Source organism: Danio rerio, chromosome 16 (assembly GCF_052040795.2).
Source record: "Danio rerio strain M-AB ecotype USA chromosome 16, GRCz13ab, whole genome shotgun sequence".
Classification (NCBI taxonomy): domain Eukaryota; kingdom Metazoa; phylum Chordata; class Actinopteri; order Cypriniformes; family Danionidae; genus Danio; species Danio rerio.
The window spans coordinates 30,951,948-30,967,819 of NC_141036.1; the positions used below are offsets into that span (position 1 = coordinate 30,951,948).

At 36.5% G+C, this 15,872-nt stretch overlaps 1 protein-coding gene across 3 annotated transcripts in view; it reads left to right on the top strand.

Annotated features, from left to right (window-relative positions):
* epb41l4b (erythrocyte membrane protein band 4.1 like 4B) overlaps positions 1-15,872 on the top strand; it is a 47,499-nt gene that overhangs the window by 8,956 nt on the left and 22,671 nt on the right. For all 3 annotated transcript variants that reach the window (XM_087287102.1, XM_087287103.1, XM_087287104.1), the window contains exons 2-7: positions 5,219-5,323; positions 5,573-5,615; positions 9,453-9,531; positions 12,390-12,434; positions 12,950-13,002; positions 13,096-13,216. In XM_087287102.1, coding sequence (XP_087143228.1) covers positions 5,219-5,323; positions 5,573-5,615; positions 9,453-9,531; positions 12,390-12,434; positions 12,950-13,002; positions 13,096-13,216 — 446 coding nt within the window. The remainder of the gene's footprint in view (positions 1-5,218; positions 5,324-5,572; positions 5,616-9,452; positions 9,532-12,389; positions 12,435-12,949; positions 13,003-13,095; positions 13,217-15,872) is intronic.

Consider the following 15,872-nt stretch of genomic DNA (forward strand, 5'->3'; position numbering starts at 1 on the left):
TAAATTAGCATTAGTATTCAAAAATGTATGTATAGAATAGGGAAGCAACGAATATAGATTTTGGTTGTACGATGATTATCTTAGAAGTAATCACGGTTTCACGGTTATCACGATTATTATGCATTCATTCATTTTCAAACCACACTAGTTTAGAATAAGATGAAAACTCTATATATTTTACAGTATTATTTATGCTGCTCAGTAACTAATAATACAGCACAAAATAATATAAAAACAAACAATAGTAAATTTCTCTCTTTGTGCTTAAAAATAAGTGAATGTTTTTGACATTTAAACAGAAATAATGTTACACTGCAAATAAATTACTGAACAATAAATGAATAAAAATAAGAATAAATAAAAAAAACAGTATTTTACTAATGCAGGGCTTGAAACTGCTAGTGCTCCCAACTATAAAAATGTAGAAGCACCAGAAAAAATTTAGGAGCACCCACCAAAAATTATTGAGCACCACTGCAACTTGTATATTAACAGATTTATTGTATTTGAAAACAAAATTAATTAGGACTAACAAAAACCAGAAACAACTATCTAACTAATGCTGTGATGACTTTGTGATGAAGTTTTTTTCCCTCTCCGCTGTCGCCACTGGCTCGCATGGTTCAGGATTGGTAGAGCTACGCATCGATGAATTTGCTCTACAGTGTCTGAACTCTCAGTAATGATTTTAAATCACACTGAACTGAGCTAAACTGAACTGAACTTAAACACTAAAAACTGAACTACACTGTTCCAGTTACTATGACCATTTATGTGAAGCTGCTTTGACACAATCCACATTGTAAAAGCGCTATACAAATAAAGCTGAATTGAATTGAATGACTTGATGTTTGCGCAATAATTCCAAAATGAATGTCTAATAATTATAAAATATTAATGATGACGGAAATGACAATAATGCTATCAATGAATTACATTTCTCATTATCATTCTGCCTTGAATGCGAGTTATCTGCTATAAAAAGTCCTACTGTTGCTTTATGAAAAATAAATTTATGGTTTGCATTAAACAAAAATGAAGCAATGCAGTAAGAAATTTTTATTTTGCACTCTTGTTTTTATATGCATGTCAATTTAATAAACAGAAAGAATGGACAAAAGAAAGGAAAGAATGTCTTACTTCTGCGCCTCTTTAAAAGTATTGGTTTGGATTTGTGTCATTTTAAATGCTCAGTCTCGTTATGCTCTTATTTTCATCTCTCTGTGTTTGTGAAAAAAGCCGGCCAGTCAGCCGGCCCATATAAGCGGGGCAGAGCAGGATTCTCGCGATAACCACCAGCACAATACTGTTGTCATGACCCGCAGTTTCAGTTTAAACTTAGCAAAGGCAAGCTTCTTTATCGATGATGTGCACAGTGTTAGCAGTGTTAGTGGCCGCCTAGGTCGGCAGAATAGAAAAGGCGCGACACCTCCCTCACCACCGACGTCCTCAGTTATATCTACGTCTAGGGTGGCAAAATATAGAGGGCAGCATCCGCGACACCTCCCTCTCCACCCAAGTCCTCAGTTATATCCGCGACCCCCCGGTCTTCAATTTCATCCACGACACCCCATCTGTGCAGAAACACAGTGTTGAGAAGCCTTTACGATTAATTAACTGTGACAAATTAAAGCACGGTTAATAGTGAAACCGGTTAATCGTTGCATCCCTGGTATAGATGGATAAATAGATAGATCTATTATATTTACAAAATTCTTTAAAAATGTATATTAGTATCAGTCACAAAACGTTAATATAATTGATAAAAAGGGTCACTTGTATTTGCAGCTTATCCAACATTTGTCTTTGGGGAATTTCAAAAGATTTTTTCATTTCCAAGCAATGTCATAATTGACTAATTTGTTGTAGCCTGTAGCCATGCTGATTCAGGATTTGGAGTACTGTGATTGTACTCAGGGAATACTTGACATTGCTCATCTTAACAGGGAGATCCCGAGATTATTTCCATGCTTTTCTGATCATGTGCTTCCTTCCTCCGTTGTCACGTGCACAACATCCTCAAGCCAACTAAAGAAATCAGTCATGCTCTGTGAAACAGAACAAATCAATAGCTAAATTCCAAATTCTCTGCATTCACTTGAGCGTTTTTGATCTTGGCGGATGCTGGCCTTGAGAATAAACTGACCATCGCAGAGAAGAGATAATCTCCAGAATAGTTTATGAGTTGTCCCTTTGTGTGTGCTTTTGTGGTCTCCTTCATCTAAAGCTCTACAAAAAATTGACTGGTTTGATCTCGCTTTGACTTTTCAAAGTGCTTTGGGATTGTTATCATCAGTCAAATAGCTTATTAATTGACCTAGGTTTGGATGAATTATAGAATATTCACTATATACTTATACTGATTTAAAACTGGTGTAAAGAGGAATATTTGTAAGTCGCTTTGGATAAAAGCGTCTGCTAAATGACTAAATGTAAATGTAAATGTAAATGAATATTTATCAGGTGTCGCCACAGTGGAATGAACTGCCAACTATTCCGTCATATGTTTTACACAGTGGATGCCCTTCCAGCCACAACCCAGTACTGGGAAACGGAAACTCTCATATTCACACACACACTCATCCACCACGGCTAATTTAGTTAATCGAATTCACTTAAAGCGCATGTCTTTGGACTGCTAACCACTGAGCCATCGTACGCCCTCTAAATTTTCCATAATGACACAAAACTAATAGTTGAATAAGGATTTTCATCAAATGGTGAATAATTTTTTTAAAATCCTTATTCAACTATTAGTTTTGTGTCATTATGGAAAATTAGGATTGGGTGTCCTCATGTTGGCGACGTGGTGGCGCAGTAGTTAGTGATATCATCTCACAACAAGAAGGTCGCTAGTTCGAGCCTCAGCTGGGTCAGGTAGCGTTTTTGTGTGGAGTTTGCATGCTCTCCCCGTGTTCGCATGGGTTTCCTCTGGTGTTACAGTTTCCCCCACAGTCCCAAGACATGCGGTACAGGTGAATTGGGTAGGCTGAATTGTCCATAGTGTATGAGTGTAAATAAGTGTGGATGTTTTCCAGAGATGGGTTGCAAATGGAAAGGCATCCGCTGTGTAAAACATTGGCTGGATAAGTTGGCTGTTCATTCTGCTGTGGCGACCCCGGATTAATAAAGGGACTAAGCCGACAAGAAAATGAATGAATGAATAAAGATATTGACATGTCAGTTCAAAGGTTTAGGGTTGTTTTGTTGTTGTTTTTGCCCAAGTTTTATTTGCTACAGTAAAACAAGAATGTTCTGACATACTATTAAATGTATATAGATTTGGGGCTCTATTTTAATGATCTAAGCACAGAGTCTAAAGCGCAGGGCGCAAAAGTATTAAAGGCTTGTCCGAAACCACTTTTGCTATTTTCAGGACGAAAAAATGTGGTCAGCGCCACTGCACATGGCCTAACATGGTTGAGCTTATTCTCTTAATCAGTTATGGGTGTGTATTGAAAATAACATGCATTAAACCCATCAGTGACCTCTCCCCCATTCCCTTTAACAGTCAGCTGCATTGCGCCATAGCGTGTTTGCTGAGTTATTGTTACATTATGCATGATCAAAACAGGAAACAAAAAAGTGTGGATCCAAGTGCAGATTTATTTACAGTGCATCAACATAAAACAAGGTGTTTAAGGTACAAAGTAACAAATAAACGACAAAACCAGAAACTAAATCAGAGACAAGACTCAGAAAAAAAACAAACTCAAACAACTAGACTAAACTAGAAAACAGACGAGACACAAACTAGACTATGGCAAAATACAAGAACAAGATCATAATAATAAACTCGGTTAACAAGACTTACTGGAATACTCGGACAAGAAAGACAAGGAAGACAACGACGCGATCACAAACAGTGGTGGTATAATGGAATATATAGTCCAGATTATCAACAGAAAACGGAGACAGCTGTGAAAACAATCAGTGTATGAGTTCTGGTGTATGCGCGTGGTATGTATGGATTTGTAGTCTTTCTTTGGGCGCTGTAGTTTCAACTAGGTGCCCGATGAACTACAGCGCCCTCAGGTGGTCACTGACCCAGTCATGACAGTTATATCCAAACACACGTCCTATGCCCCATATGGTTCAAAACCCGACAGGTGGACAAATCTAAGCTTGTTTTAATTAAAACAAATATAAATATGCATATAATAAATACTACTACTAATAATAATAACATTATACAAAAGCATGAATAATTTGTCATGGATAAAATAAAGAAGGCATGGAGGCAGTGGTTTTTCTATTTCTGTTGAAAATAATCATTTTTGTAACATTTTAATCCTTTAATTACATCCTGTGTGTTTTAAGCAATGTGTATGTTTAAAGCGCACAACTAACGCGCTCTGTGCTGGACTTTAGACTTGCTTTCAGCTGGTCAATTGTCTATTGTAGTTCCTCAAAATAGCAACGCGCCAACAATGTGCCTTAAAACACCTCCTTTCTAGACCGGCACACCCATGAGTCCACAAAGCAGCGCTATAAGAATTTATTAACCTCACCTAAACCAACATGTTACAGGCGCCAATGGATTTGCTATTTAAACAACAAGACACAAAACAGGAAAATTAGTGTTGCGTTGGTCTGAAAATAGCAACTTGGTGTTCAGTAACACGGTTTTTTAAAATGCCATGAATGTATTAAACCCATGCTTAATATTTAGCACAGTACCTGAATTATTTGAAAGAATTCATTTACTTGGTAAGGAAAGCATTAACTTTTATTTGAAATTCACACTAACATTCTAAATTTCTCTAATGTTTCATGTAATGTGCCATTGCTGAAAATAACTATGCATTTTTTTCCAAATATTTTGTTTGCAGGGTACATCTGGAAATCATAACTGTCATTGCATTTAGTTATATTTATTTACTTTTATTCATAATGCTGTATATAAGCACATTTCTTAAATATGTGGTTCCTTTGACCGAAAGAAAAAACAGATCAAAAGGCTGAAATGAATTGAGATGAATACTGAGATATTTTAAGCTCCATCACTCAGCCGCAGTGAGTGCATATGAAAATCAATGTAGCATGTTCATTGTTTCTGCTAATCAGGGCCATTGAGCCCTGCAGGCAAATACTGGAGAAACTTCCAGCCCACGGCGCTGCTCCACAGGTGTCCCCTTAAACTGTCACAGAACCAGCGTGAAGCCCTGAGCTTTCTGCACTTAGTGATTTATCTGTGCTTTAAATGTGTGCGTTTCAGAAACACGCCAAGGGGCAGGATCTGTTTGATCAGATTATGTATCACTTGGATCTGGTGGAAGCTGATTACTTTGGGCTGCAGTTCATGGACCCGGAGCAGGTTGCGGTGAGTGGCATTTAATGAGCGTTAGAACGTGTGTGTGGCTGTGACCTGTTTTTCTATTCGCTGCGGCACTTAGAGCAAAAATGAGAAATGGAGAGTGTCAGTGGGATACAGCCACTCGAGATCAATCAGAACAACAGGATTTTTCTTTTTGTCAGCACTTAGGCTAATAACAAACTCTTTCTCTTGTTCCATGTCTCCCTCAATCCTGCCATGCTGCTTTCTGTACTTCACATTTCCTTCGGTTTTCAGCACTGGCTGGATGCGGCCAAGCCCATAAAGAAGCAGATTAGACGTGAGTAGTCATAACACATGCACACACACACACATGTTGGTATTGGTGGTTTACGAGGACTCTTTATAGGCGTAGTATATTTTATACAAGTTTCAAGTTTATTATATTGCCCTACTTTCAAACCCTACCACTACCCCTAAACCCAACTCTCTTAGAAAGCCAAATTTTGAATGTGAAAATATGGTTACTAAGCATTTTAATCAATTACGAGAACACAATAATGTCCTTGTAAAACACCTTAATAGAGTGCAAATATGTAATTCACATGTCATTATACAAATTTCTGTCCTTGATAACCACCAAAACCAGTACACACACACACACTCAATTAGATGTATTGTGGAGTTGTTTAATTTGCTGGTCACAGATGGCTGATGACCTTGGGCTCATAATGTACTGTTGCTGTAGTGACTAGTGGCAAGTGTATGTGAGTGTATACTATGGGTGTGACTACAGACAATCCCACTTGTATGCTGTGCAAGCAGGGCTTAACACAAACTTTTTGACCCACCTGCCGATAGAGTGCATTAGTGCCCTCTAAATTTGTCAGTAGTTTTAGTTCTGGAAGGTTTTTTGTTTTAATTAATGTTCCTTTTTCGATTAAGTTGTTATAAAGCATTAACCAAACCAGTCAGTAATGAGGTCAATCACAGCATTACAGAATTTGATTTGAAGTATATGAACACTGGACGAAGAGACGACTGCACAAGACTGTAAACTTGATTATTTTATAACTACAAAGAATTGCAAATAAAGAGAAATATAAAAATATTAATTAAAAATCGCTGGCTGTGACATTAGAGACATGTTTTATGTGTCTATAGCAAGGTCTGAATATATTTCATTACACACACACACACACACACACACACACACACACACACACACACACACACATATAAACAAATATGTAATTCGCAAAGCTACATTCTTGTTTGCAGAGCAAAATATCTCTTGGCATGCTTTGCTTATGTCTCTGATTAGGTGAACATTCTGAATAGTATCACATTTATTCTATAAAACTTCTGCTATTCATATATTTGTTTTAAAATAAGTAGTGTTATTGATGGGTTTGGCAAAAGCATTGAAATCCTTGGTCAGTCAACCTTAATTAATCTATCACTGTTAAAAATACATTTCTCATTGGAGAAAATTAATAGAGATTTTTTGTTCTAGGAACACATCTTTTGCAATCTATAGATGCTGACTTGAGAAAATGTATGGGTTTATGCTATATGTGCACTTTTTTATTATTGTTAAAATTGGCAAGACAAATTGGGCAAATGTGTCTAATTGCTGTTATATTACTATTAATAACTACATTTTTTTTAAAATGTTCAATAAAATTTGAAAAATGAAAAAATAAATAAGTAAAACTAACATTAGGGGTGCTCCGATTGATAGGCTGAAAATCGGCATTGAACGAAAATCAGTAAAATGACTCGATCAGTATTTGTAAATGTGTTAAGGTGAATTTTCTGAATAGTATTCTATTTACTCTACAAAACGGATGCTTTTCACACTGTATATTTGTTTAAAATAAGTTGAATTAATGCAAACAAATGGGTTTGACAAAAGCTTTAAAAACCTCAGTCAGACAACCTTAATCCCTTAGTTACTGTTAAAAATACATCTCTCTGTTTATACAATCTATTCCACTTGACAATCCATTTCCTAACCATTTGACAATCGTAATTTAATTAGAGGTAGAAAGAGTAGTGAAAAACCATACTTGAGTAAAAGTACCATTACTTGCCTAAAAAGGTAGTGCAAGTTGAGTAAAAGTTTCTGTTGTAAATATTACTTAAAGTATGAGTAACAAGTAGCTCTTTCAAAAGTACACAGGAGTAGTGAGTAATAAGCTGTGAAAGTGTGATGAATTTACATGTAATTTGTGGATGTGTGTAAACATAACATTCTGTCGTGCATTCAATTAATTCCCAGTTGGCACACAACATCAAAAGATGTTAATATATTAGGTTAGAATTAGGTTGTGATGTCAGGTGACCAAAATTTTACGTCAGCATCTAAGAACATTACTATTTTGTTGTAATATAACAACATCAAATGACGCTGATATTTTGTTGATTTTAGGTTGAGTTAGAAAGTGACCTTCGACCCAACATCTTAATCCAACGTTATATTGACGTCAAATACTGACACTTATTCAGTAGGTGTGGCAACCAAAATATAATATTTTATAGACGTCATTGTGGTATTGTCCACACAACGTCAAGCTGTAACATCATTAGACTTTAAAATTTGCTTGACTTTAGGTTGGACATTGGACATTGACGTCGGACTGATGTTGAGTTCTGACATCAACCTAATTTTCATTTCCAAACTAAGTGCAATGTCCCCATGACAGTGGTGTGCAACTTCAATCTGACTTCATGTTGACGTCTTGTGCCTGCTGGGTGTTTAAGGCCATTATGGTCTTCATTCAGTAAACATCCGTTATTTTTTCATCAGTGACAGCCATCTAAACAGTCTTTGGGTCACTGCATGTAAAGGTTTTGGATATCTTCTCGAATACTTTTAATGCTTCCAAACAGTTTGCTGCAATTATAAATTGCCCATGTCTTGAGGTAGTTCATTATGATGCCATTTACCTCTTTACTTCTATATGTGATTTAATTGGACAGGAATCACAGAACTGACATGAAATATTAAAGTAGTGACTGCAGGTTGAAGTAAAGTAGTGGAGTAAAAGTACCTAAACAACACTAAAAAGGTACTCAAGGGAAAGTAAAAGTCCACATTTTTTTAAAACGACGTAGTAAATTACAATTTTGAGAAAAACTACTTAATTACAGTAATTTGAGTATTTGTAATTTGTTACTTTACACTTTTTTATTATTATTTGTTTTAAATATAATACATATTTTCAGCGTCATTCATTTTGGCATAAAATGTAGATAAACCTCTACTAACAAAAATCTTGTGCTGAAAACAAAAAAGAATCTGTTCTCATTACAATACTGTGAAGATGTTTGGCACATGTTGCATTTTAAAAGCTAATTATAAGACACCCAAAACACTGAAAACTCTTGAAAACAGTGCTGCGCATCAGATTGCATATTTACATAACAACAATGCAGTCTTTGCAATTTGCAATCGCACAAAACTATATTAAGTTCTCAGGCATTGTTTCTACTCTGTTGTTGCTTGTGATGCAACAAAAATGCAATTGCAAAAAAACAGTCCTTGTCGCTTCTGTCATGCCTTATCCTACCACTGTTTATAATGGACTATATTGTCTTAATTCACATTCACATCATGGTACTCATGTCCGGTGTAAACATGGTGTTAGAATTAATAATAATTACTGGCCAACTGGCAAGTAACACAGTGTCATATAACAACACTGAAGTTTATACTCACATTGATTTTGCCTCTAAAAGACAGACCCCACGCAGATCCCCAAAGAGAAGGTGGGAGATGGAAACAGTGTCAATATAATTTGATTTCAAGACTGATTAAGAATATTTTAGCCATGCAACTTTTGTGCAATTGAAAAACAAGTACATTGTCAGTGAAAAGAGGCGATTGATTTAGCCTCTCCGGTTTCTGCTCTGTGCTATAGAGTAACTGCAGAGCAACCCTTCAGAATGGTAAATGCTTTACAACACTTTTAAAAGCCGTTGAGTCACACTGAATCAACATTAGCTGACTTATGCCTGTCTCTATGACAACAATCTTTCATAACCTTCAAGGAGAGCGTCTTGTCTTTTTTATCTTTAAAGTTTATGAACAAATTCCATAGTCAGTGACACTGCATGCCAGTTTTCTTTTGCTGTACACACAACTCTTATTCATAAAATCTTTCTGTTGTAGATGGACCTCCATACAGATTGTTTTTCAGGGTTAAATTCTATTCCTCGGAGCCCAATAACCTTCACGAAGAGTTCACCAGGTAAACAGCAGCAGTTATATATGCTTTACCTTGTGCCTGTCTTGTAAAGCTCTTTAATCAAATAGCTATTTTTAAAAGCATAGTGCACTTAAAACGTAAATCTGTAATAATTGAGCCTGTAATATCTGTAATAAACCCCTTGAGCCTGTGCTTTTTAAAACATATCCTAGCCAAGCACTCAAAATAGCTCCAAAACAACAAACAACAAAAATCTTTTGAAAAATGTCATTATTTTGGGGTAATTACTTTTTTCTTTTTACATGTTAACTGCATTCAGTGCATGTTTAATTTCCACTGGATTCAATAGGTATGGGTTTGAGTAAAATGTGTATTTATTTAATCTGTCTGACAATATCTCTTCCAATTAAAAAATAAAGGTCATTTAGAGCATGTTTTCAACAGGTTGTTCTACCAAATATTGATTTGACGTTTCTGAAGTTAAAACATTGGTATTGTGTTAAAAATTTATACAGTGGTCCCTCGATAATTGTGAGTTACGTTATAAAAATAGCCTGCAATAGGTGAAATCTGCGAAGTAGTCCGCTTAATTTCTCAACAATTATTATAGATGCTTTAAGGTTGTAAAACCCCTCACTAATAATCTTTTCTCAGACATTATTATTTAAACTTTTCTCTCTTGTTTAACCCCTCGAGTAACTTCTTTTATTTAGCATGTCCAGAAGTCTAACTTTTTGTGCGATGGTTAGCATCTTCCTCTGCCTTTTAGGTGTTACCCTGGGTGCCTTTGACCATGCAGAACATTCCATCGACATTGTGGGGAGCAAACTTGAAACATACAGTACAGCGCATCAGAGTCACACTGCTAGCGATCAAAGATTTATGTAAATTTGGCAAGCTGAACGCTTTCTGTACTGTACAGGAGACAAGGCATGTAGGAGATTGATCAATAATGGTCTACAGCCAATCAGGACGCAGACAACAATGCGCTGTAAAAAAACAAGCATGTCAAGTTGACCAAAAAAAAATCTGCAAATCTCTGAGATGCGCAAAAGGTTAAACGTTATGGCGAGAGACCACTGTATGAACAGCGGAGGACCTGTCTTCAAGATTTTTTTAGACATGCGCACACTGATATCTTTCTTTTTCTGAATAATTATAAACATGGCAAAAATTCTTCAGTCAGCATTTTCATTTTTACTTTAGACAAAATGTAATCAGTCGTTTGCAGAATAAAAAAAATACATATTACTCAAACACTTAACTATAAATTGTCAATCCAGACAAACTGAGAATTTTGAAGTAGTCTATTTGAAAAGCTGTATATTGGTTATCAGGCAGTATCAGCCATATTTGTTTGTCCATTTTTTCGTGCATTTTCTTTTATTTTTACATTTAATCTAATGCTCATTCAAAGTTGATCCTTTAAATGATTGAATATCACTGTATATGTAATAATACACTCACCAGCCACTTTATTAGGTACATCTGTCAAACTGGTCGTTTATGCAAATTTCTAATCAGCCAATCACATGGCAGCAACTCAATGCATTTAGGCATTTAGACATGGTCAAGACGATCTGCTGCAGTTTAAACCAAGCATCAGAATAGGGAAGAAAGGTGATTTAAGTGACTTTGAACATGGCATAATTGTTGGTGCCAGACAGGTTGGTCTGAGTATTTCAGAAACTGCTGATCTACTACAATTTTCAAGCACAACCATCTCTAGGGATTACAGAGAATGATCTGAAAAAGAAAAAAATATCCAGTGAGCGGCAGTTCTGTGGGCGCAAATGCCTTGATGCCAGAGGTCAGAGGAGAATTGCCAGACTGGTTCAAGCTGATAGAAAGGGAACAGTAACTCGTTACACCCAAGCTATGCAGAAGAGCATCTCTGAATGCACAGCACATCAAACCTTGAGGCGGATGGGCTACAGCAGCTGAAGAACACAATGGGTTCCACTCCTGTCAGCTAAGAACATTAAACTGGGGCTACAATTCGCACAGGCTCACCAAAATTTGACAATAGAAGAATAAAAAAACTTTGCCTGGTGGTGCGAGTGTCGATTTCTGCTGCGACATTCGTATGGTATGGTCAGAATTTGGTGTCAACAACATGAAAGCATGGATTCGTCCTCCCTTGTATCAATGGTTCAGGCTTGTGGTAGTGGTGTAATGGTGTGGGGAATATTTTCTTGGCACTCTTTAGGCCCATTAGTACCAATTGAGCATCGTTTCAACGCCACAGCCTACCCGAGTATAGTTGCTGACCATGTCCATCCCTTTAGGACCATTAGTGGATCCATCTTCTGATGGCTACTTCCAGCAGAATAACACACCATATCATAAAGCACAAATCCTCTCATACTGGTTTCTTAAACATGACAATGAGTTCACTGTACTCAAATGGCCTCCACAATCCCCAGAGGTCAATCCAATAGAGCACCTTTGGTATGTGGTGGAATGGGAGATTCGTATTATGGATGTGTTATGGAGCTGAAAAATCTGCAGCAACTGCATAATGCTATCATGTCAATATGGACCAAAATCTCTGTGGAATATTTCCAGTACCTTGTTGGATCTATGCCACAATGGATTAATGCAGTTCTAAAGGTCTGTACTAGTAAGGTGTACCTAATAAGAGGCCAGTGAGTGTATTTCAAAACAAACTCATACTTCAAATTATAATAATGTGACGCCTAAATTTACTTGACATTTTAGTTTAATTTCTGCATTTGTTTTTCATTTAATTTTGTTAATTATATATCATTTTATATTGCTCATTTAATCTATGTTATCCAAACCATTAAAGCAAACATCACTTTGTCCTTAATTTGCATGGTTGACATATCTGAACTGTAATATTTGACTCGTGACCACGTAACCATTTTTTTTTCCAGGTATCTCTTTGTACTGCAGCTTAGACAAGACATACTGTCCGGCAAGTAAGAAATTACGCTTACCTCACTAAGAGAGATAAACGCACAAAAACATGCACACGCTGTGGAAAAAGGAGGGCCTTTGATATCCTCCTTTTTGCCCTTCTGTCACACCCCTGACACTCCCTCTGTCAGACAAACACACATACACACACACAGAGGCAGGGTTTTTACCAGGGTCCAATAAAAGCTCTGTTTCAGTGTGTATAATCTGGGTCTGGTCTCCTGGGTGCTGCTCTGCTCCTTTTTAATAAAAGAAACTCCAATGAGAATCAACACACTGCTTCTAATTTAAGAGTACAGATACGCTCCGACACACTTTCCCACACAGGGGGCACACACACACACATTTTCTTACGTAAACACTGGGTTTCGTCATCTTGCATTTAACGGAAGTACATTTTGACCAATGCTTGAAAACCGTGTCGCTTGCATGTTTTTGAAGTCACCTTTTATGTGCTGCAAACACACTTTACCGGCTGTTTTACGGGTCATTAATTTTCTTCTTCTTCCCTGAGCAGGTTAAAATGTCCGTATGATGTTTCCGTAGAGCTCGGGGCGTATTGCTTACAGAGTGAGTTCTGTGTAATCGATTTGTTTAAGCATTTGCATATATGTGACACGTTTTGCCTTCATTTTCATTTCTCTCTATTTTGTGTGTTAATAGGTGAACTTGGGGATTGTGATCCACTAGAACACTCGATTTTGTTAGTATCAGAGTTTCGCTTTTCACCCAAACAGACAGAGATTATGGAGGCAGACATCTACCGCAAATGGGTTGAGTGCAGGTAAGCACGCCTTAGTCTTTGTTAACCTAAAAACAGGGATGCAAATATTTATATGGGATATTAGAGACTTATAATAATGCCCGCCCCAACACTTATAGTCATGCTATTGACCGCCATTCAGTTTTATGAAGTTTGTATTAAATACGAATGCAGAAAGATATTGATGACACTGAGGATTTAAACTATACAGTCTAATGCTGTGTTCTCAGCAGACGCGGAAAGTGCAAATTATTTGTGCTACTCATGTAAATAGATGCGTGAACATTTTGAGTTTACTTGCATATGGCATCAAATCCACTTCACAATTGACGCGGATTTGCATAGTAGGCAGGGCTTCTGCTGGCCTGATGACTCTAGCTTTGTTGCTAAACAGCTAACATGGATTTTATTGAGAGAATAGCTGTGTTTGTGCATTACAAAGGCTGAAAAACAGCATATATTATTTCAGCGCCATGTCTGAATCTTGTAGATCCTTTCAGAGGTGCACCCACCTCTGTGAGTGTATTAACTCCTGCAGAAAATATACCTGGATGATGGAGACTTTCAGCGGTGCTTCTGACTGAGCCAAGCCTAGTTTGATGAACTGTTGTCCGGTGTCAGCAAAAAGATTTCCCCTCAGGACACCAACAACAAAAGCTACGTCATAATCACTTCCCTACAAGAGCAAGCTTATGATTGGTTAATGCGACGCAAATGTCTGCTAAAGTTTAGATTTTCCAACTCGAGCAATTGTTTTCTCATTAGCACGAATCGCACTGCAGGATGTCTATTCGCATCTTTCCATTGACTTAACATGTAAATCACTTGCACTTGACGCTTCATCCACGTCTGGTGTGAACACAGCATAACAGATTTGCTTGGAATATGAACGCAACACAATAAATTGCTTGTAATATTTTCTTATAGTAAACCTATATAAAGAAAATGCTTATCCGCTTGTTAACTCGTGATATATAAAATACTGTTTCCTGGCTACTTATTTGAATTGAGAAAATATTAGTTTAAGACCATTTTTAGTCATATGAATTTTATATAAAATCATGGTGTACACAACAGTCTCTGGACTCTCTGCTTCACAGAAACCAAAATTTTAACAATTTATAAAAATAAATCACTTTCTGGCCATCAGATATTAGGCATACATATATACAGTATATAGCTATTGTAACTTTCGAAAGTATTGCATCACTTTGTAAACATTTAATATTACCATTTGTTGGGTTTCCCCATAAAATTGGATATAGCACTTGGACCCGGAAGCCAGTTTGCAAGCGGATTATTGGGTAAAGGTTTAGTTAACCCAAAAATGAAAATTGTTATTAATTACTGGCCCTCGGTTCAAATTCCTGAGATTCAAAACAGCGTCAAAACGGTCCACGTGACTTCAGTGGCAACTTCACCTGTAACCACACAAAGCTTTAGAAACACTTTTGTGTGCCAAAAAAATGAATTGGTTTGTCTTTGTCTTTAGGGTCAGGTGCAGGTTTACTAAAGGCATTACCACGCTGCTGACCTTAATGGCAAACGTTGTACTGGCTGTAGTAAACACACAATCTGACCTGACACGAGAGAGAAGACAAAAGCAAACAGAGTAAATGTTAGAGTCAAGTTTTTGAAGTGTCATATGATTACAGTTAAACCACAAAAATTACAGCAACTGTTTTGACAGTGTTTTTGGTTCCTTTTCTGGACATTGACCATTTTAATTGCTGTACATGGAGGGTCGTAGAGCTCTCGACTTTCATGTAAAATATGTGAATTTGTATTCAGAAAACTATCAAAGGGCTCAGGGGATTGGAATGGCATGAGGGAGAGCAGCACTCAAATTTTTGGGTGAACTAACCTCCTAATGCATTTACACTTATGTTTTTACAACATAAGCTATCGATTCAATTCTGATTTATTAGCTCATTTCTATTTAATTCAATTCGTAATCTGCTTTTTGATTTGATTCAATGGACATAGATTTAACCCAAATGCTAGAACATTCTAAAATATAACTGTAAAGATTAATGTACAAACGGTGAATTAATGAAAAGAAATGAAGAGCCACATACCTGTTTGTTAAAATCTTAACATTAAAACACAATCCACATGTTTATTTTTTATGCATATAATACATATTAACCTTATGCTGCAATGTGGAAGTAAGCTTTTTCTGTGATTGTTTTAGGACTTCTGATTCATTTGCCTATGGGGAAATAACTTGGATTAATAAACAGTCATAAACTACAATTGCTCAACAAAGCAATTGTGTTTATGACAGTACAAAAAATAATATGATGAGAAAATATAATTTTGCAACATAATGAGCTGTTTTTATGGCTAAATATCAATTGAAGTGAATGAGAGAGGAAGTCTCAAGCCAGTAAGATTCCAATGGCTGTGAATATGGAAAAAGTTAGAATATGCCAGAATTTGGAAAAAAATTTTGGCCTGTCCTAATGGTGTATATTCAGTAGGGCATGTATTATATGCATAGTTATATAAACTGCAAGTTTTATGAACTTCAATCAATTTTTGATCATTTTTATCACTTGCTAGTGTACTAGTTTTTCTCAGCCTTAGCGTGTAAGGTGTGTATTCAGTACTAAAATACAACTTGGTGTATAAGCTTTATAGTTTGCACTTCAGTGTAGGGCTGTGCAATTTGAGA